Here is a 22602-nt window from a genome sequence, read left to right on the forward strand (position 1 = left end):
GGGACACTCAGCATCCACAGAACCTGCAGCACAGACACAGCAGAGGGCTCAGGGACACTCAGCAGGCACAGAACCTGCAGCACAGACACAGCAGAGGGCTCAGGGACACTCAGCATGCACAGAACCTGCAGCACAGACACAGCAGAGGGCTCAGGGACACTCAGCATGCACAGAACCTGCAGCACAGACACAGCAGAGGGCTCAGGGACACTCAGCATGCACAGAACCTGCAGCACAGACACAGCAGAGGGCTCAGGGACACTCAGCAGGCACAGAAGCTGCAGCACAGACACAGCAGAGGGCTCAGGGACACTCAGCAGGCACAGAAGCTGCAGCACAGACACAGCAGAGGGCTCAGGGACACTCAGCAGGCACAGACAGAGCAGCACAGACACAGCAGAGGGCTCAGGGACACTCAGCATGCACAGAAGCTGCAGCACAGACACAGCAGAGGGCTCAGGGACACTCAGCAGGCACAGAACCTGCAGCACAGACACAGCAGAGGGCTCAGGGACACTCAGCATCCACAGAACCTGCAGCACAGACACAGCAGAGGGCTCAGGGACACTCAGCAGGCACAGAACCTGCAGCACAGACACAGCAGAGGGCTCAGGGACACTCAGCATGCACAGAACCTGCAGCACAGACACAGCAGAGGGCTCAGGGACACTCAGCATGCACAGAACCTGCAGCACAGACACAGCAGAGGGCTCAGGGACACTCAGCATGCACAGAACCTGCAGCACAGACACAGCAGAGGGCTCAGGGACACTCAGCAGGCACAGAAGCTGCAGCACAGACACAGCAGAGGGCTCAGGGACACTCAGCAGGCACAGAAGCTGCAGCACAGACACAGCAGAGGGCTCAGGGACACTCAGCAGGCACAGACAGAGCAGCACAGACACAGCAGAGGGCTCAGGGACACTCAGCATGCACAGAAGCTGCAGCACAGACACAGCAGAGGGCTCAGGGACACTCAGCAGGCACAGAACCTGCAGCACAGACACAGCAGAGGGCTTCCCGCCCTGGGCCGGGACCGGGGGGGCTCGGCGGCGGCGGAGGATCGCGGCCGGCAGGCAGTCACCGGCGCCGGCAGCCCCGATCGGCGCCGCGGCGGGCACCGCCAGGACCCCGCACCGGGAGCGCGCAGCTTCCGTTCGGCCCGGCCTGGGCCGCCGTGCACCCGCTGTCGGCCCTGCATTGCCGCGGTGTCCCCGCGAGCGGCACATGGCGACAGAGCCGGTCCCCCGCCAGAGCGGCACAGAGGCCGGGCGGGCCCTCGAGCAGGTCCCGGCAGCGACGGCAGGGGCGGGACCCGAGAAACAGTTTTGCTGCTCCTGGGAAGAGTCAGGTCCCGGGGAAGTAAATCCTGAGTTGCCTGTTGAGCCTGGCAGAGACGCGGGGGCCGGGACAGTGCGGGGAGGCGGCGCTGACTGCGGGGTCTGGAGGGAGAAGCGGCTGAAGCTGCGCGGGCTGTGCTCGTCCCCTCCGGCTCCCCGGGACTGCAGGGAATCCCCTTGGCTTCATGTTTGCTTTCCTTGCAGCCTGGAGTGCTGGGGGGATTCCTGAAGCTGATTGCCTTGAAAGCCAGTGATCCCCAAGGCTTTGACCTGCTAAACAGCATCATGGAGCATATGCCCCCGTGAGTATGAGCTCAAATTGCATTCAAAACTGACTTCTGTGGGCTTTGGTTCTGCAGTGTGCAGTCATGCCAAAGGTTAACACTTCAGGAGCAAAAATGTCACATTTATCAGTTAAAGAGATGGGAACAACTTTATCTGTGTTTTCTGTAAAGTGACAGCACCAGTCAAAGCCCACTGTGAACTGAATAACTGTTCTTTTAAATTTCCAGTGAATCAGTTGACTGGTACAGGAAACAGGTCTTCATTCTGCTATTCCAAAGACTTCCAAGTTCCAAACCAACAAAACTTATCAAAAGTAAGTTCCTTGCTCTGAAAAGCTCCAGTGTGACACGAGTGGTTCAGAGTGTGCAGTTGCAGAGATCAGGCATCCTGTACATGGGTGGGACTCTGGTGACTCCAGGGACTTGCTCCAAATGCTCTGGAGTCAAGGGGGGCATAAAGGGCAGTGGCCACAGCAGGTGACACTCCATGAAAACTGAGGGAATGGAACTAAAGGACTTGTGTAGTTCTCCTCCTTTCCTGGTGTGTGTGATGTCGTTACTTGTCTGAAAGTGTCTCCATTTAATCTCCAGCTAATAGCAACACACTTGCCCTGCCACACAGCACAGCCATTCTGACCACTGCTCTCTGCAGTTTGTGTTCATGCTGGGAAACATTCCATGCTTTTGTGTCATTTTGGCCTTCATGGGAATAAAGTTCTGAGGAAGGGTTTACGTTCCTCTGTCAAAGCTGTGACACATTGTTGAAATCATCCCCAGGCAGATGGCCATGCTGATGAAATTCGTGATGTTATCTCTACACAGATCACACAAGGTCTGTTATTAATCCTTTAAAATCTGCTTGATGCCTCCTGTAGAGGAGCAAGAATTACAGGGTTCTTCCAGTGGTGTTCCACCAACCAAATGGAAGTGGTGCTTCCAGCGTTCCACGTTTCAGTGTTGTGTGCCCGAGAAGATGAGCAGTTTTTAGGCAAACTTTGGAGCAGCAAGTTAATGCCCTTCAGTAAAAGGGAACATTTATGAAGGCTGCCCTTTCTGTCTCCTTGTTAGAATGCATTTTGCTGCTGACTCTAAAGCAATTCTGAGCGTTCTTGTGAAGCACAGGCTGTCCTCACCTGTTCACTGTTCCCCTCCCCTCTCCCCCCAGGATTCCTTTGCTGCAGGCCCTCCCTCCTTGGCTTGTTTGAGCTGCTTGAGGATGACACGACCCCTGACAAGGAGCACTTCATTGACACAGAGGATACTCCAGGCTATCAGACTGCATTCTCCCAGCTGGCCTTTGCTGGGAAGGAAGAACATGATCCTGTGGGGCAAATGGTGAACAATCCCAGGATCCAGCTGGCGCAGTCTCTGCACAAACTGTTCACAGCGTGCCCAGGCAGGGTAGGTGGCTTGGGCTCTGCATCCCTGGGCTGCATTCAGCAGAGAAGAAATGCCTCTGTGAGAATGGTCTCTTGCTAAGGTTTGTTAATCAGCAAAATGAAGTGTGTTGTAGGCAGAAGGCAAGATCTTGCTGTGTCTTCTTGTTCATTGGAACTTGGCTTTTGTAAGGTTTTCCTGGTAACCTCAGAAAGGCCTTATTTTTCACAGCACTTGGTTTAGCAATCAGCTCAAATATATGCTATTTTAAAGATGAAGATTTATCTCCTTGATGGCCTATAACTAATGGTTGTCTCCTGTTCAGTTGCATGGACGTGGGAGATTCAGAGAGCTCATATAAAATTAGACATTTTGAGTGCACAGCTAACTCTTACCCCAGATAGTGTTTGTTTTGTTCAAGATTTGGGTAAGTAAAGATTGTCTGAGAGATGAGCTGTTTCTCCCTCCATAACTGCTGCTCTGAGAGTGTCTGAGCTTGTGCCCTGTGCATGAAGAGCCATGGCAGTGGCTGAGTGTCCCTGAGCCCTCTGCTGTGTCTGTGCTGCAGGTTCTGTGCCTGCTGAGTGTCCCTGAGCCCTCTGCTGTGTCTGTGCTGCAGGTTCTGTGCCTGCTGAGTGTCCCTGAGCACTCTGCTGTGTCTGTGCTGCTCTGTCTGTGCCTGCTGAGTGTCCCTGAGCCCTCTGCTGTGTCTGTGCTGCTCTGTCTGTGCCTGCTGAGTGTCCCTGAGCCCTCTGCTGTGTCTGTGCTGCTCTGTCTGTGCCTGCTGAGTGTCCCTGAGCCCTCTGCTGTGTCTGTGCTGCTCTGTCTGTGCCTGCTGAGTGTCCCTGAGCCCTCAGCTGTGTCTGTGCTGCAGGTTCTGTGGATGCTGAGTGTCCCTGAGCCCTCTGCTGTGTCTGTGCTGCAGGTTCTGTGGATGCTGAGTGTCCCTGAGCCCTCTGCTGTGTCTGTGCTGCAGGTTCTGTGCCTGCTGAGTGTCCCTGAGCCCTCTGCTGTGTCTGTGCTGCAGCTTCTGTGGATGCTGAGTGTCCCTGAGCCCTCTGCTGTGTCTGTGCTGCAGGTTCTGTGCCTGCTGAGTGTCCCTGAGCCCTCTGCTGTGTCTGTGCTGCAGGTTCTGTGCCTGCTGAGTGTCCCTGAGCCCTCTGCTGTGTCTGTGCTGCTCTGTCTGTGCCTGCTGAATGTCCCTGAGCCCTCTGCTGTGTCTGTGCTGCTCTGTCTGTGATCTGCTGAGTGTCCCTGAGCCCTCTGCTGTGTCTGTGCTGCAGGTTCTGTGCCTGCTGAGTGTCCCTGAGCCCTCTGCTGTGTCTGTGCTGCAGGTTCTGTGCCTGCTGAGTGTCCCTGAGCCCTCTGCTGTGTCTGTGCTGCAGGTTCTGTGGATGCTGAGTGTCCCTGAGCCCTCTGCTGTGTCTGTGCTGCTCTGTCTGTGCCTGCTGAGTGTCCCTGAGCCCTCTGCTGTGTCTGTGCTGCAGCTTCTGTGCCTGCTGAGTGTCCCTGAGCCCTGTGCTGTGTCTGTGCTGCAGGTTCTGTGCCTGCTGAGTGTCCCTGAGCCCTCTGCTGTGTCTGTGCTGCAGCTTCTGTGCCTGCTGAGTGTCCCTGAGCCCTCAGCTGTGTCTGTGCTGCTCTGTCTGTGCCTGCTGAGTGTCCCTGAGCCCCCTGCTCTGTCTGTGCTGCTCTGTCTGTGCCTGCTGAGTGTCCCTGAGCCCTCTGCTGTGTCTGTGCTGCAGGTTCTGTGCATGCTGAGCACCAGCCTGAACGCAGTGACAGTCTGGAAAAGAATTGCTTTTCTTGGGTTTGTATCTCGGCAGTTTGACCTGCTAAAAAATGAGGGCATTGCTGATGCTGTTAATATGAGCAGCTGCATTGTGCCTGGAGAGGACCCAGACCCACAGTCCTAGTGCAGCTTCCCTGGGACAGGGACAGTGCCAGGAGTTAAGCAAGTCCCTGCAAAGGATGGAGTAAATCTGCTCCTTGCATCTGTAAGGAAAGACTGAGTAGTAGGGAAGGGGAGCATTTATGTGCTGTATTGAGATTTCCATCTGCTCCCACGTGCAGCAGTGATGGGGTGGCTGGGTTTGGTCTGGGCCTGTGAGGATCAGCCCTAAACAACCCCACCTCACCAGAGGGCCCTGAATCCTCAAGGGAAATGTCCAGTACGAACCAGACCAGTCGGTAGTTATTGCAGAGGAAAAACCATGTGAAAGAAAAGGTACTTCTGTTCTTCGTGGCAATCCTGTAATGCCTTGTGTAGTCTCTGTGTGCTGTTCTTGGAGTGACCACCCCGTGTGTGTCTAACAAAACCTGTTAGAAAGGTAGTCAGGGATTGGAATTGGGGTCTGATCCCTACAGACTCTTGCAAAGCCTGAAGGACTGCAGTGATGAGTGTGCTCAGCAAAGGAGGTTTCTCAGTATCTGCTCAGATTTCCCTCAGCTCTGGGGGCCTGGTGGCCAGCTGGAGGTGGCGGGGACACACATGGGACCCCTTGAGCTTTGTGGGAGGAGCTGGGGGTTGGCACGGTGCGATTTTTTGTTCTTTGGGTTTTTTTCCTGGTTTTCTGGTTTCCTTTTTGAGCTCTGTGGTGCTAGGGAGAAAAATCTGGAAACAAATCAAACTGAAGGGATTTGCTGAGTTGCTTTGCAGAGAAGTGCCACCTTCAGAGGATGCACAAATCCACCAGGAAGTCAACGAAGGAGCTGTGGAAAGTGCAGCAGAGTGCAGGGAGCAGCCACTGTCCCAGCTCCCTGGTTTTGGGGGCGTTAGTCCACCTACGGAAAGGAAAAAAGCCTCCCCGTCTTGTTTTCAGCCCTGCAGAGGAATGTCGTGTTCCAGAATTTCGGAGGGATTTGTGTGTGTCCTGTGCTGGCAGCTGCGTGTCTTGGGAGGCCATGGAGTGACATACATTGGGGGGACATGGGGGGACAAGGGGAGGACATGGGGGAGGACACGGGGAGGACATGGGGGGACATCAGGGGGACATGGGAAGACATCAGGGGGACATGGGGGTACATCGAGGGGACATGGGGAGGACATGAGGGAGATGGGGTGGACATGGGGGACGCAGGGGACATGGAGGAAACATGGGGGGAACATTGGGGACATGGGAAGGCTATGGGGGGACATGCAGGGGACATGGGACGTCCAGGGAAGTCCGAGAGGGCCCAGGGGGGTCCAGAGGGGTCCAAAGGGTTTGGGGGGTCCAGGAGAGTTCAAGTTGGTCCAGGAGGGCCCAGGGGTTTTCCCTGGGGGTATGAGGGGGTGGTCCATGGGGGCCCTAGGAGGATTCAGGGTGGTCCAGGAATGTTCAGGAGGGTCCAGGGGGTTTTAAGGGAGTGGAAGGGGGTTTCAGAGGGGTCCAAGGGGGTCCAGGAGAGATTCGGAGGGTCCAGGGGGTTTTGGGGGGGTCCAGGAGTGTCCAGGGGAGTCTCAGAGGTGTCCAGAAAGGTTCAAAGGGGTCCAGAAGGGTCTAAGGAGGGTCCAAGGGGTCCAAGGCAGGTTTGAGAGGGGTCTAGGGGGTTTCAGGGGGTTTGGAGGGGTCCAGGGGAGTCCAAGTATGATTCAAGAGGGTCCAAGGTTTTTGAGAGTGTCAAGGGGGGCTGGGGGGTGGTGCAAGGTGGTCCAAGAGAGTTGAGGAAAGTCCAAGGGGGATTCAGGGGGGTCCAGGGGAGTTCAGGAGGGTCCAAAGGGATCCAGGAGAAGTCAGAGACGAATGAGGGGGGTCTCACAGTGGATGAAGGTGGTAAGGTGGGTCTCAGAGGAGTCACAGGGAGGTAAGGGGAGGTAAGAGTGGTCAGGGGGTGCCTGGGGCACTCAGAGACCCCCATTGCCCACAGCCCAGCAATGTCGGCCCTCGGGAACCTCCCTTGGGGACCCCGGGTGCCCGAAATGTCGTCCCTCGGGAACCCCCCCTTCGAGGAGCCCCGGCGCCCGAGGTGTCGCCCCTCGGCAACACCCCCTTGGGGAACCCCGGCGCCCGAGGTGTCGCACCTCGGCCAGCACGCCCTTGAGGAGCCTCGGCGCCCGAGGTGTCGCCCCATGGACAACCTCCTTGGGGACCCCAGAGACCCACCCACGGACCCCCCAGGGACCCCCAGAGACCCCAGAGATTCCCAGACACTCCCAGGGACCCTCCAGGGACCCCCAGGACGCTACAGAGATCTCCCAGAGAACCCCCACTTTCCCCCAGAGACCCCCCAGAGACTGTCAGAGACCCCCAGACACCCCAGGGACCCCCCTAGACCCCCCCGACACCCCCAAGGGACTCCCAGATGCCCCCACAGACCCCCAGGGACCCCCCAGAGACCCCCAGAGACTCTCAGAGACCCCCCAAGGAACCCCAGAGAGCCCACTGGGACTCCCCAGGGACCCCCCAGAGACTCCCCATAGATCACCAGGGACCGCCCAAGGACCCCCGCAGACCCCCCCAGAGACTCCCAGGGGCCCCCAGAAACTCCCAGAGATCCCTCAGGGACCCGCAGAGACCCCTCAGGAACCCCCAGAGACTCCCAGACACCCCAGAGACTCCCAGAAACCCTCAGAGACCCGCCAGGGACCTCCAGAGACCGCAGAGACTCCAAGAGACCCCCCAGAGACCCCCACGGAACCCCCAGGGACCACCAGAAAGCCCCAGAGACCCCCCAGGGACCACCAGAGACCCCACAGAGATTCTCAGAGACCTCCAGGGACTCCCAGACACCTGCCGAGACCCCCCAGGGACCCCCAGAGACCCTCCATAGATCACCAGGGACCGCCCAAGGACCCCCACAGACCCCCAGACACCCCCAGAGACTCCCAGGGGCCCCCAGAAACTCCCGGAGACCACTCAGGGACCCGCAGAGACCCCTGAGGGACCCCCAGAGACTCCCAGACACCCGCCAGGAATCCTCAGATGCCCCCAGAGACCGCCAGAGATCCCCAGAGACCCCCAGACCCCTCCAGGGACCCCCAGACACCCCCAGAGAACCGCAGGGACCCCCAGAGACTCTCAGAGACCTCCAGGGACTCCCAGACACACGCCGAGACCCCCCAGGGACCCCCAGAGACCCCCAGACACCCGCCAGGGACCCTCACATGCCCCCAGAGACCCCTAGAGATCCCCAGAGACCCCCAGACCCCTCCAGGGACCCCCAGACACACCCAGGGACCCCCAGAGACCCTCCAGAGACCCCACAGGAACCCCCAAGGGCCCCCTAGGGACCCCCACAGATCCCCAGAAACCCCCCCTGTGACCCCCAAAGAACTCCCCTGGGGATCTCCTGGAACCCCCCAGAAACCCCCAGAGACCCTCAGACACCTCCAGAGACTCCCAGAGACCCTCAGAGATCCTCAGGGACCCCCCAGGTACCCCCATAGATCGCCCAGAGATCACGAGATGCCCCCCAGGGACCTCCAGAGACCCCTCCAGAGATCACGAGAAACCCCTCCGAGACCCCCAGGGACCTCCAGAAACCCCCAGGGACCCACCTTGGGACCCCCAGAGGACCCCAGGGACCCACAGGAACCCCTCATAGATCCACCAGAGACCCCCATAGATCCCACAGAGACCTGCAGAGAACCCCAGAGACCACCAGAGATGCTCCAGAGACACCCCAGAGACCCCCACAGAGATCCCCGGTGCCCGAAATGTCGTCCCTCGGGGAACCCCCTTGGGGACCCCCAGTGCCCGAAATGTCGTCCCTCGGGGAACCCCCTTGGGGAGCCCCAGTGCCCGAAATGCCGTCCCTCGGCCATCCTCCTTGGGGACCCCAGAGACCCCCAGAGGACTCCCCCAGGGACTCCACAGGGACCCCCAGAGACCCCAGAGATTCCCAGACACTCCCAGGGACCCTCCAGGGTCCCCCAGGACGCTACAGAGATCTCCCAGAGAACCCCCAGTTTCCCCCAGAGACCCCCCAGAAACTGTCAGAGACCCCCAGACACCCCCAGACACCCCAGGGACCCCCCTAGACCTCCAGACACCCCCCAGGGACTCCCAGACGCCCCCACGGAGCTCCAGGCCCCCCCCCAGAGCACCCCCAGAGACCCCCAGAGACTGTCAGAGACCCCCCAGGGACCCCCAGAGAGCCCACTGGGACTCCCCAGGGACCCCCAGAGACTCCCCATAGATCACCAGGGACCGCCCAAGGACCCCCGCAGGCCCCCAGACACCCCCAGAGACTCCCAGGGGCCCCCAGAAACTCCCAGAGATCCCTCAGGGACCCCCAGAGACTCCCAGAAACCCTCAGAGACCCCCCAGGGACCTCCAGAGACCCCAGAGACTCCAAGAGACCCCCAGAGACCCCCAGGGACCCCCCAGGGACCACCAGAGACCCCACAGAGATTTTCAGAGACCTCCAGGGACTCCCAGACACCCGCCGAGATCCCCCAGGGACGCCCAGAGACCCTCCATAGATCACCAGGGACTGCCCAAGGACCCCCACAGAACCCCAGACACCCCCAGAGACTCCCAGGGGTCCCCAGAAACTCCCAGAGACCCCTCAGGGACCCGCAGAGACCCCTGAGGGACCCCCAGAGACTTCTAGACACCCGCCAGGAACCCTCAGATGCCCCCAGAGACCCCCAGAGATCCCCAGAGACCCCCAGACCCCTCCAGGGACCCCCAGAGACCTCCAGGGACCCCCAGAGACCCTCCAGAGACCCCCAGAGACTCTCAGAGATCCCCCAGAGACCCCACAGGGACCCCCAAGGACCCCCTAGGGACCCCCACAGAACCCCAGAGACCCCCCCTGTGACCCCCAAAGAACTCCCCTGGGGATCTCCTGGGACCCCCCAGAAACCCCCAGACACCCCCAGAGACTCCCAGAGACCCCCCAGGGACCCTCAGACACCCCCAGAGACTCATAGAGACCCCAAGAGACCCCCAGAGACACTCAGAGATCCCCCAGGGACCCACAGGAACCCCTCAAAGATCCACCAGAGACCCCCAGAGACCCTCAGGGACCCCCCAGGGACCCCCATAGACCGCCCAGAGATCACGAGATGCCCCCCAGGGACCTCCAGAGACCCCTCCAGAGATCACGAGAAACCCCTCCGAGACCCCAGGGACCTCCAGAGACCCCCAGGGACCCACCTTGGGACCCCCAGAGGACCCCAGGGACCCACAGGAACCCCTCATAGATCCACCAGAGACCCCCATAGATCCCACAGAGACCTGCAGAGAACCCCAGAGACCACCAGAGATGCTCCGGAGACACCCCAGAGACCCCCACAGAGATCCCCGGTGCCCGAAATGTCGTCCCTCGGGGAACCCCCTTGGGGACCCCCGGTGCCCGAAATGTCGTCCCTCGGGGAACCCCCTTGGGGAGCCCCGGCGCCCGAGGTGTCGCCCCTCGGCAACCCCCCCCTTCGGGGACTTCCGGCGCCCGAAACGTCGCCCCTTGGGGACCCCCCATTTGGGGACCCCCGGTGCCCGAGGTGTCGCCCCTCGGCAACCACCCCGTGGGGAGCTCCGGTGCCCGAAATGCCGTCCCTCGGCCAACCTCCTTGGGGACCCCAGAGACCCCCAGAGGACCCTCCCAGGGACTCCACAGGGACCCCCAGAGACCCCAGAGATTCCCAGACACTCCCAGGGACACCCAGGGACCCCCAGGACGCTACAGAGATCTCCCAGAGAACCCCCAGTTTCCCCCAGAGACCCCCCAGAAACTGTCAGAGAACCCCAGACACCCCCAGACACCCCAGGGACCCCCCTAGACCTCCAGACAACCCCCAGGGACTCCCAGACGCCCCCACGGACCCCCGGGGCCCCCCCAGGGACCCCCCAGAGACCCCCAGAGGCTCTCAGAAACCCCCCAGGGACCCCCAGAGAGCCCACTGGGACTCCCCAGGGACCCCCAGAGACTCCCCATAGATCACCAGGGACCGCCCAAGGACCCCCGCAGACCCCCAGACACCCCCAGAGACTCCCAGGGGCCCCCAGAAACTCCCAGAGATCCCTCAGGGACCCGCAGAGACCCCTCAGGGACCCCCAGAGACTCCCAGACACCCCAGAGACTCCCAGAAACTCCCAGACACCCCAGGGAACTCCAGAGACCCCAGAGACTCCAAGAGACCCCCAGAGACCCCCACGGACCCCCCAGAGATTCTCAGAGACCTCCAGGGACTCCCAGACACCCGCCGAGACCCCCCAGGGACCCCCAGAGACCCTCCATAGATCACCAGGGACTGCCCAAGGACCCTCACAGACCCCGAGAGATTCCCAGGGGCCCCCAGAAACTCCCAGAGACCCCTCAGGGACCCGCAGAGACCCCTGAGGGACCCCCAGAGACTCCCAGACACCCGCCAGGAACCCTCAGATGCCCCCAGAGACCCCCAGAGATCCCCAGAGACCCCCAGACCCCTCCAGGGACCCCCAGACACCCCCAGAGACCCCCAGGGAACCCAGAGACCCCCAGGGACTCTCAGAGACCTCCAGGGACTCCCAGACACACGCCGAGACACCCCAGGGACCCCCAGACACACGCCAGGGACCCTCAGATTCCCCCAGAGACCCCCAGACCCCTCCAGGGAACCCCAGACACCCTCAGAGACCCCCAGAGACCCTCCAGAGACCCCCAGAGACTCTCAGAGATCCCCCAGAGACCCCACAGGGACCCCCAAGGACCCCCTAGGGACCCCCACAGATCCCCAGAGACCCCCCGTGTGACCCCCAAAGAACTCCCCTGGGGATCTCCTGGGACCCCCCAGAAACCCCCAGACACCCCCAGAGGCTCCCAGAGACCCCCCAGGGACCCTCAGACACCCCCAGAGACTCATAGAGACCCCCAGAGACTCCCAGAGACTCTCAGAGATCCCCCAGGGACCCACAGGAACCCCTCAAAGATCCACCAGAGACCCCCAGAGACCCTCAGGGACCCCCCAGGGACCCCCATAGACCGCCCAGAGATCACGAGATGCCCCCCAGGGACCTCCAGAGATCACGAGAAACCCCTCCGAGACCCCCAGGGACCTCCAGAGACCCCCAGGGACCCACCTTGGGACCCCCAGAGGACCCCAGGGACCCACAGGAACCCCTCATAGATCCACCAGAGACCCCCATAGATCCCACAGAGACCTGCAGAGAACCCCAGAGACCACCAGAGATGCTCCGGAGACACCCCAGAGACCCCCACAGAGATCCCCGGTGCCCGAAATGTCGTCCCTCGGGGAACCCCCTTGGGGACCCCCGGTGCCCGAAATGTCGTCCCTCGGGGAACCCCCTTGGGGAGCCCCGGCGCCCGAGGTGTCGCCCCTCGGCAACTCCCCCCTTCGGGGCCTTCCGGCGCCCGAAACGTCGCCCCTTGGGGACCCCCCATTTGGGGACCCCCGGTGCCCGAGGTGTCGCCCCTCGGCAACCACCCCGTGGGGAGCCCCATGCTCGAAATGCCGTCCCTCGGCCAACCTCCTTGGGGACCCCAGAGACCCCCAGAGGACTCCCCCAGGGACTCCACAGGGACCCCAGAGATTCCCAGACACTCCCAGGGACACCCAGGGACCCCCAGGACGCTACAGAGATCTCCCAGAGAACCCCCAGTTTCCCCCAGAGACCCCCCAGAAACTGTCAGAGACCCCCAGACACCCCCGGGACCCCCCTAGACCTCCAGACACCCCCCAGGGACTCCCAGACGCCCCCACGGACCCCCGGGGCCCCCCCAGGGACCCCCCAGAGACCCCCCAGGGACCCCCAGAGAGCCCACTGGGACTCCCCAGGGACCCCCAGAGACTCCCCATAGATCACCAGGGACCGCCCAAGGACCCCCGCAGACCCCCAGACACCCCCAGAGACTCCCAGGGGCCCCCAGAAACTCCCAGAGATCCCTCAGGGACCCCCAGAGACTCCCAGACACCCCAGAGACTCCCAGAAACCCTCAGAGACCCCCCAGGGACCTCCAGAGACCCCAGAGACTCCAAGAGACCCCCAGAGACCCCCAGGGACCCCCCAGGGACCAGCAGAAACCCCCAGAGACCACCCAGAGACCCCTCAGGGACCCCCAGAGACCCTCCATAGATCACCAGGGACCATCCAAGGACCCCCACAGACCCCCAGACACCCCCAGAGACTCCCACGGGCCCGCAGAAACTCCCAGAGACCCCTGAGGGACCCGCAGAGACCCCTGAGGGACCCCCAGAGACATCCAGACACCCGCCAGGAACCCTCAGATGCCCCCAGAGACCCCCAGAGATCCCCAGACCCCTCCAGGGACCCCCAGACACCCGCAGAGACCCGCAGGGACCCCCAGAGACCCCCCAGAGACTCTCAGAGACCTCCAGGGACTCCCAGACACGCGCCGAGACCCCCCAGGGACCCCCAGAGACCCCCAGACACCCGCCAGGGACCCTCAGATGCCCCCAGAGACCCCCAGAGACCTCCAGGGACCCCCAGAGACCCTCCAGAGACCCCCAGAGACTCTCAGAGATCCCCCAGAGACCCCACAGGGACCCCCAAGGACCCCCTAGGGACCCCCACAGATCCCCAGAAATCCCCCCTGTGACCCTCAAAGAACTCCCCTGGGGATCTCCTGGGACCCCCCAGAAACCCCCAGACACCCCCAGAGACTCCCAGAGACCCCCCAGGGACCCTCAGACACCCCCAGAGACTCATAGAGACCCCCAGAGACACTCAGAGATCCCCCAGGGACCCACAGGAACCCCGTAAAGATCCACCAGAGACCCCCCCTGTGACCCCCAAAGAACTCCCCTGGGGATCCCCTCGGACCCCCCAGAAATTCCCAGACACCCCCAGAGACTCCCAGAGACCCCCCAGGGACCCTCAGACACCTCCAGAGACCCCCAGAGACTCTCAGAGATCCCCCAGAGACCCCACAGGGACCCCCAAGGACCCCCTAGGGACCCCCACAGATCCCCAGAAACCCCCCCGTGACCCCCAAAGAACTCCCCTGGGGATCTCCTGGGACCCCTCCGAAACCCCCAGACACCCCCAGAGACTCCCAGAGACCCCCCAGGGACCCTCAGACACCCCCAGAGACTCATAGAGACCCCCAGAGACTCTCAGAGATCCCCCAGGGACCCACAGGAACCCCTCATAGATCCACCAGAGACCCCCATAGATCCCACAGAGACCTGCAGAGAACCCCAGAGACCACCAGAGATGCTCCGGAGACACCCCAGAGACCCCCACAGAGATCCCCGGTGCCCGAAATGTCGTCCCTCGGGGAACCCCCTTGGGGACCCCCGGTGCCCGAAATGTCGTCCCTCGGGGAACCCCCTTGGGGAGCCCCGGCGCCCGAGGTGTCGCCCCTCGGCAACCCCCCCCTTCGGGGCCTTCCGGCGCCCGAAACGTCGCCCCTTGGGGACCCCCCATTTGGGGACCCCCGGTGCCCGAGGTGTCGCCCCTCGGCAACCACCCCGTGGGGAGCCCCGGTGCCCGAAATGCCGTCCCTCGGCCAACCTCCTTGGGGACCCCAGAGACCCCCAGAGGACCCCCCCAGGGACTCCACAGGGACCCCCAGAGACCCCAGAGATCCCCAGACACTCCCAGGGACACCCAGGGACCCCCAGGACGCTACAGAGATCTCCCAGAGAACCCCCAGTTTCCCCCAGAGACCCCCCAGAAACTGTCAGAGACCCCCAGACACCCCAGGGACCCCCCTAGACCTCCAGACACCCCCCAGGGACTCCCAGACGCCCCCACGGACCCCCGGGGCCCCCCCAAGGACCCCCCCGGGAGACCCCCAGAGACTCTCAGAGACCCCCCAGGGACCCCCAGAGAGCCCACTGGGACTCCCCAGGGACCCCCAGAGACTCCCCATAGATCACCAGGGACCGCCCAAGGACCCCCGCAGACCCCCAGAGACTCCCAGGGGCCCCCAGAAACTCCCAGAGATCCCTAAGGGACCCCCCAGGGACCCCTCAGGGACCCCCAGAGACTCCCCATAGATCACCAGGGACCGCCCAAGGACCCCCGCAGACCCCCAGACACCCCCAGAGACTCCCAGGGGCCCCCAGAAACTCCCAGAGATCTCTCAGGGACCCCCAGAGACCCCTCAGGGACCCCCAGCGACTCCCAGACACCCCAGAGACTCCCAGAAACCCTCAGAGACCCCCCAGGGACCTCCAGAGACCCCAGAGACTCCAAGAGACCCCCAGAGACCCCCAGGGACCCCCCAGGGACCACCAGAGACCCCACAGAGATTCTCAGAGACCTCCAGGGACTCCCAGACACCCGCCGAAACCCCCCAGGGACGCCCAGAGACCCTCCATAGATCACCAGGGACTGCCCAAGGACCCCCACAGAACCCCAGACACCCCCAGAGACTCCCAGGGGTCCCCAGAAACTCCCAGAGACCCCTCAGGGACCCGCAGAGACCCCTGAGGGACCCCCAGAGACTTCTAGACACCCGCCAGGAACCCTCAGATGCCCCCAGAGACCCCCAGAGATCCCCAGACCCCTCCAGGGACCCCCAGACACCCGCAGAGACCCGCAGGGACCCCCAGGGACCCCAGAGACCCCCCAGAGACTCTCAGAGACCTCCAGGGACTCCCAGACACACGCCGAGACACCCCAGGGACCCCCAGGGACCCGCCAGGGACCCTCAGATACCCGCAGAGACCCCCAGAGATCCCCAGAGACCCCCAGAGACCTCCAGGGACCCCCAGAGACCCTCCAGAGACCCCCAGAGACTCTCAGAGATCCCCCAGAGACCCTACAGGGACCTCCAAGGACCCCCTAGGGGCCCAGCACAGAACCCCAGAGACCCCCCCTGTGACCCCCAAAGAACTCCCCTGGGGATCTCCTGGGACCCCCAAAGAACTCCCCTGGGGATCTCCTGAGACCCCCCAGAAACCCCCAGACACCCCCAGGGACCCCTAGACACCCCCAGAGACCCCCAGAGACCCTCCAGAGACCCCCAGAGACTCTCAGAGATCCCCCAGAGACCCCACAGGGACCCCAAGGACCCCCTAGGGACCCCCACAGATCCCCAGAGACCCCCCGTGTGACCCCCAAAGAACTCCCCTGGGGATCTCCTGGGACCCCCCAGAAACCCCCAGACACCCCCAGACACCCCCCAGGGACCCTCAGACACCCCCAGAGACTCATAGAGACCCCCAGAGACTCTCAGAGATCCCCCAGGGACCCACAGGAACCCCTCAAAGATCCACCAGAGACCCCCAGAGACCCTCAGGGACCCCCCAGGGACCCCCATAGACTGCCCAGAGATCACGAGATGCCCCCCAGGGACCTCCAGAGACCCCTCCAGAGATCACGAGAAACCCCTCCGAGACCCCCAGGGACCTCCAGAGACCCCCAGGGACCCACCTTGGGACCCCCAGAGGACCCCAGGGACCCACAGGAACCCCTCATAGATCCACCAGAGACCCCCATAGATCCCACAGAGACCTGCAGAGAACCCCAGAGACCACCAGAGATGCTCCGGAGACACCCCAGAGACCCCCACAGAGATCCCCGGTGCCCGAAATGTCGTCCCTCGGGGAACCCCCTTGGGGACCCCCGGTGCCCGAAATGTCGTCCCTCGGGGAACCCCCTTGGGGAGCCCCGGCGCCCGAGGTGTCGCCCCTCGGCAACCCCCCCCTTCGGGGACTTCCGGCGCCCGAAACGTCGCCCCTTGGGGACCCCCCATTTGGGGACCCCCGGTGCCCGAGGTGTCGCCCCTCGGCAACCACCCCGTGGGGAGCTCCGGTGCCCGAAATGCCGTCCCTCGGCCAACCTCCTTGAGGACCCCAGAGACCCCCAGAGGACCCTCCCAGGGACTCCACAGGGACCCCCAGAGACCCCAGAGATTCCCAGACACTCCCAGGGACACCCAGGGACCCCCAGGACGCTACAGAGATCTCCCAGAGAACCCCCAGTTTCCCCCAGAGACCCCCCAGAAACTGTCAGAGACCCCCAGACACCCCCAGACACCCCAGGGACTCCCAGACGCCCCCACGGACCCCCGGGGCCCCCCCAGGGACCCCCCAGAGACTCTCAGAAACCCCCCAGGGACCCCCAGAGAGCCCACTGGGACTCCCCAGGGACCCCCAGAGACTCCCCATAGATCACCAGGGACCGCCCAAGGACCCCCGCAGACCCCCAGACACCCCCAGAGACTCCCAGGGGCCCCCAGAAACTCCCAGAGATCCCTCAGGGACCCGCAGAGACCCCTCAGGGACCCCCAGAGACTCCCAGACACCCCAGAGACTCCCAGAAACTCCCAGAACTCCAGAGACCCCAGAGACTCCAAGAGACCCCCAGAGACCCCCAGGGACCCCACAGAGATTCTCAGAGACCTCCAGGGACTCCCAGACACCCGCCGAGATCCCCCAGGGACCCCCAGAGACCCTCCATAGATCACCAGGGACTGCCCAAGGACCCTCACAGACCCCCAGACACCCCCAGAGACTCCCAGGGGCCCCCAGAAACTCCCAGAGACCCCTCAGGGACCCGCAGAGACCCCTGAGGGACCCCCAGAGACTCCCAGACACCCGCCAGGAACCCTCAGATGCCCCCAGAGACCCCCAGAGATCCCCAGAGACCCCCAGACCCCTCCAGGGACCCCCAGACACCCCCAGAGACCCCCAGGGAACCCAGAGACCCCCAGGGACTCTCAGAGACCTCCAGGGACTCCCAGACACACGCCGAGACACCCCAGGGACCCCCAGACACATGCCAGGGACCCTCAGATTCCCCCAGAGACCCCCAGACCCCTCCAGGGAACCCCAGACACCCTCAGAGGCAACCCCCCCTTCAGGGAGCACCGGTGCCCGAGGTGTCTCCCCTCGGCAACCCCCCCTTCGGGGACCCCGGCGCCCGAGGGTTCGCCCATCGGCAACCCCCTCTTCGGGGACCCCGGCGCCCGAGGGGTTGCCCCTCGGCCAGCCCCTCCATGGGGACCCCCGGCGCCCGAGGGCTCGCCCCTCGGCAACCCCCCCTTAGGGACCCCCGGTGGCCGAGGCGTCGTCCCTCGGCAAGCCCCCTTGGGGACACCCGGCGTCCGAGGCACCGCCCCTCGGCAAGCTCCGCCCTGGGGCCCCACAGGCGCCCGAAATGTCGCCTCTCGTCAACCCCCTCTTGGGGACCCCTGGCGCCCAAGGCGCCGCCCCTCGGCCAGCCCCCCCTCGGGGACCCCCGGCGCTCGAGGCGCTGTCCCTCGGCACCTCCCCCTTCGGGGAGTCCCGGCGCCCGAGGGTTCGCCCATCGGCAAGACCCCCTTTGGGGACACGCGGCGCCTGAGGGGTTGCCCCTCGGCCAGCCCTCCTTCGGGGACCCCCGGCGCCCGAAGTGTCGCCCCTCGGAAACCCCACCTTTTTGGGGACCCCGGCGCCTCAGGTGTCACCCCTCAGTAACCCTCGGCCAGCCCCCCCTTCAGGGACCCCGGCGCCTGAGGGGTTGCCCCTCGGCCAGCCCCTCCTTGGGGACCCTGGGCGCCCGAGGGCTCGCCCCTTGGCAACTCCCCCTTAGGGACCCCCGGCACCCGAAGGTTCGCCCATCGGCAACCCCCCTTCAGGGACCCCCGGCGCCCATGGCGTTGTTCCTCGGCAACCACCCCTTGGGGACCTCCGGCGCCCGAGGGGTTGCCCCTTGGCCAGCCCCCCCTCACCCCCGGCGCCCGAGGAGTCGCCCCTCGGCAACCCCCCCTTGGGGACCCCCGGCGCCCGTGGCGTCGCCCCTCGGCAACGCCCCCTTGGGGACCCCCGGCGCTCCTCCCCCCTGGGGCTCGAAATGTCGCCCCCCGGGAGGCCGCGTCGGGCTCCCCCCCTCCCGGTGCCCGAGATGTCGCCCGCCGGAAGTCCGCGCAAGGGACCTCCCCTCCCGGTCACCGAAATGCCGCCCCCCAGGAGCGCCCGCTGGGGACCCCCCCGCGTGACCGAAATGTCGGCCCCCGAAAACCCGTATTGGGGAGCCACGGTGCTCAAAATGTGGGCCCTCGGGAACCACCCTTTGGGGACCCGGGTGCCCAAAAGGTCGTCCCTCGGGAACCCCCGTTGGCGACCCCCGGTGCCCAAAATATAACTCGGGAGCCCTACTTGGGGACCCCCGGTGCCCAAAATGTCGGCCCTCGGGAACCCCCCTATGGGGACCCCCCGGTGCCCAAAATGTCGTCCTTCGGCAACCCCCCTTGGGGACCCCCAGTGCCCAAAATGTCGGCCCTCGGGAACCCCCCTTGGGGACCCCCGGTGCCCAAAATGTCGGCCCTCGGGAACCCCCCTTGGGGACCCCCGGTGCCCAAAATGTCGGCCCTCGGGAACCCCCCTTGGGGACCCCCGGTGCCTGAAATGTTGTCCCTCAGGAACCCCCCTTGGGGATCCCCCATGCCCGGAATGTCGACCCCGGGAGCCCGCGTTGGGGACCCCTCTTCCCGATGCCCGGAATTTCGCCGCCTGGGTACACCCGGAGCCCGAGACGTCGCCCCTCGGCAAGCCGCGCCTTGGGGACCCCAGGTGCCCGAGGCGCCGCCCCTCGACAAGCCCGGCGTTGGGGACCCCCTGCGCCCGAGGCGCCACCCCACGGCAAGCCCCCACCTCGGGACTCCCGGCGCCCGTGGCGCCATCCCTCAGCCAGCCCCACTTGGGGAAACATGGCATCTTAGGCGCCGCCCCTCAGCCAGCGCCGCCTTGGGGACCCCCGGCATCCGAGATGTCGCCCCTCGGCAACATCCCCTCGGGGAACCCCGGCGCCCGAGGTGTCGCTCGTCGGCAATCCCCCCTTGGGGAACCCCAGCGCCAGAGGTGTCGCCTCTCGGAAACCCCCCATTTGGCGAGCCACGGCGTCCGAGATGTCGCCCCTCGGCAAGCCGCCCACTTGGGGACCTACGGCGTCCGAGGCGCCGCCTCTTGGCCAGCCCCTCCTTGGGCCCCACCGGCGCCCGCGGCGCCGCCCCTCGGCCAGCCCCCACTTGGGGAACCCACGGCGTCCGAGGCGCCGCCCCTCGGCAAGCCCCGCCTTGGGGACCCCTGGCGCCCGAAACGCCGCCCCTCGGCAGCGCACCCTCTGGGACTCCCGGCGCCCGACGCGCCGCCCCTCGGCCAGCCGCCCCTCGGGGACCCCAGGCGCCCGAGGCCTCGCCCCTCGGCAACCCCGCCTTGGGGACCCCCGGCACCAGAGGCGTTGCCCCCCGAAAAACCCCACTTGGGACCCCCGGCGCCCGAGGTGTCGCCCCTCGGCAACTCCCCCTTGGGAACCCCCGGCGCCCGAAGGCTCGCTCCTCGGCAACCCCCCCTTGGGGATCCCCTGCGCCCGAGGCGTTGCCCCAGGGTAAGCCCCCCCTTGGGGATCCCCTGCGCCCGTGGCGCCGCCCCTCGGCCAGCCCCCACTTGGGGAACCACAGCGCCCGAGGCGCCGCCCCTCGGCCAGCCCCCACTTGGGGACCCCCGGCGTCCGAAACACCGCCCCTCTGCCAGCCCCCCAATTGGGGAGCCCCGGCACCCCAGGTGTCGCCCCTAGGCAACCCCCCCTTCGGGGAGCCCCGGCGCCCGAGGTGTCGCCCCTCGGAAACCCCCCCTTGGTGACCCCCGGCGCCTGTGGCGTCGCCCCTCGCAACCCCCTTCTTGGGGACCCCCGGCGTCCGAGGCGTCGCCGCTCGGCAATCCCCCCTTGGGGACCCTCGGCGCCAAAGGCGCCACCACTCGACAAGCCCAGCTTTGGGGACCCCCGGCGTCCGAGGGCTCGCCCCTCGGGAACCCCCCGTCAGGGACCCCCGGCGCCCATGGCGTTGCCCCTCGGCAACCACCCCTTGGGGACCTCCGGCGCCCGAGGGGTTGCCCCTTGGCCAGGCCCCCTCACCCCCGGCGCCCGAGGAGTCGCCCCTCGGCAACCCCCCCTTGGGGACCCCCGGCGCCCGTGGCATCGCCCCTCGGCAACTCCCCCTTGACGATCCCCGGCTCCCAAGGCGTCGCCCCTCGGCAACCGCCCCCTTGGGGATCCCTGGCGCTTGAGGGCTGGCCCCTCGGCAACCCCGACTTGGGGACCCCCGGCGCCCGCGGGCTTCCCCTTCGGCAACCCTGCCTTGGGGACTACCGACGTCCGAGGTGTCACCCGTCGGCATGCCCCCCCCTTGGGGAACCCCGGTGCCCGAGGTGTCGCCCCTCGGAAAACCCCCCCTTCGGGACCCCCGGCAAGCCCCCCCTTAAGGACCTGCGGCGCCCGAGGTGTCGTCCCTCAGCCGACCCCCTTGGGCACCCCCGGCGTCGCCCATCGGCAACTCCACCTTGGGCATCCCCGGCGTCCAAGGCGTCGCCCATCGGCAACACCCCCTTGGGGACCCCCGGTGCCCAAAATGTCGTCCTTCGGAAATCCCCCTTTCGGGACCCCTGATGCACAAAATGTCGTCCCTTGGGCCACCCTCAGTGCCCAAAATGTCATCACTCGGGAACTCCTCCGTCGGGACCCCCTGGGTGCCCGTAATGTCGATCCTCTCGGCAACCCCGCCTTGGGGATGCCTGGTGCCCGAAAGGTCACAGACCAAGCCCTTTTTGCAGGGGGGGTCGCCCCGTGAAAGCCAGCGGGGGCACCCTGAAGGTGCCCGCTGCACTTCAACATGTGTGTCTGTCACAGTGATGGCAGGAGGTTCATTTGCCCAGAAGGCCTTTCTTGTGCCCCCTCTTGACCTCGACGCTGCTGCTCCTCTTCTGAACTCTTGCCTCGCCGTCCCGTGCTCCTGGCTCTGCTTTCTTCTCGGATGGCTTCCGTCAAGCAAAGAGAATAACACAGTTGAGTCCGAGAAGCTCCAACTCCTTCAAGTCAGTGAAACGGGCACCCAGAGCGAGCTCCCCAAGCCACCACCACCTGCCCACTCCCACCCCACGCCCCCACGGCCCCACACAACCCTCCAACTTCCACTGGTGTCACCTCCACGTTTTCCCACGTCAGCACTGCCGTCCGCACGATGCCGCCGCTCTCTTCTCCCATGGTTTCTGCAAAGGAAGGAGGACACAGGCAGGTGTGAGAAACACCAGCTCCTCCGTAGGAAGTAAACCGGGACCCTACATCTCCAGAGGGAGACCTCCAAGTCACTCCAAACCCACCCACAGAGCCCCCCACTGACACAAACCTCTCCAAACCTCACCTTGAGTGGTCACGGCGACGCCCCGTCTGCTGCTGGGAGCCAGGCCCTCTGGGCAAAGGAAGCTGGGCATACAAAGCACTGGCCAACGAGGCTGCACCTCTGACTACAGAGGGCTCGAGACGCTGCTAGTCTGCAAAGTGCCCGGGACTCCAGGGCACTGGCCCAGACTTACGGGCGGCCCTGGGCCCACAGGCCTGCGGAGGCTCCTTCTCTCCGCCTCGGGGGAACCCAGACACCCTCCCCCCTAACGGTGCTTCGTTGGCTGCCTGAAGAGAGAGGGCAACCCAGGAAGGAGGGTGAGAGCCCCTTTCTTCTCCCCCAATGGGAAATGGAGCTCTCCCAACCCCAGCCCACCCTGAAAACAGGGCACGGCTTTCTTTATTGCCTTGCCACCTTTTGTGGCTGCTGGCGCCTGTCGTCCACTGTGACGCCCTGTAGCTGGGCCATGTCATGTCCTCTGCTCGTTGGCAGCTGTGAAGCCCCTCCACATTGCCAGGCCCTCGTGGCCTCTGCACAAGCCAGGCCATGTCTAAGGCGGCCACCTGCTGCTGTGCAGTACGGATGGCACCCCACAGCTTCCTACACAG

The 22602-nt window shown here is 64.6% G+C and overlaps 1 protein-coding gene and 1 long non-coding RNA gene across 2 annotated transcripts; both read left to right on the forward strand.

The window, feature by feature from the left end:
• Positions 1-1019: 1019 nt before the first annotated feature.
• Positions 1020-3454, forward strand: LOC139680963 (uncharacterized). The gene is made up of 3 exons (XR_011699439.1): positions 1020-1642; positions 1853-1938; positions 2790-3454. It is a non-coding gene; the product is annotated as an uncharacterized lncRNA (long non-coding RNA).
• A 15218-nt stretch (positions 3455-18672) lies between these two features.
• LOC139678395 (basic proline-rich protein-like) lies at positions 18673-21264 on the forward strand. Its single transcript, XM_071569195.1, has 3 exons — positions 18673-18934; positions 19241-20205; positions 20395-21264. Exons 1-3 carry the CDS (start codon positions 18673-18675, stop codon positions 21262-21264), a joined length of 2097 nt encoding a protein of 698 aa, XP_071425296.1.
• Positions 21265-22602: the final 1338 nt, after the last annotated feature.

This window comes from Pithys albifrons, chromosome 1 (assembly GCF_047495875.1).
Source record: "Pithys albifrons albifrons isolate INPA30051 chromosome 1, PitAlb_v1, whole genome shotgun sequence".
Lineage (NCBI taxonomy): Eukaryota > Metazoa > Chordata > Aves > Passeriformes > Thamnophilidae > Pithys > Pithys albifrons.

Excerpts from the sequence above, each read along its gene's own strand:
- LOC139678395 (XM_071569195.1), top strand. The coding sequence starts at position 18,673 with ATGTCGCCCCCCGGGAGGCCGCGTCGGGCTCCCCCCCTCCCGGTGCCC. Across the intron at positions 18,935-19,240 it reads GTCGTCCCTCGGGAACCCCC|GAACCCCCCTTGGGGATCCC; the intron begins GTTGGCGACCCC and ends GTTGTCCCTCAG. Across the intron at positions 20,206-20,394 it reads GCCCGAGGCGTTGCCCCAGG|GCAACCCCCCCTTCGGGGAG; the intron begins GTAAGCCCCCCC and ends TGTCGCCCCTAG.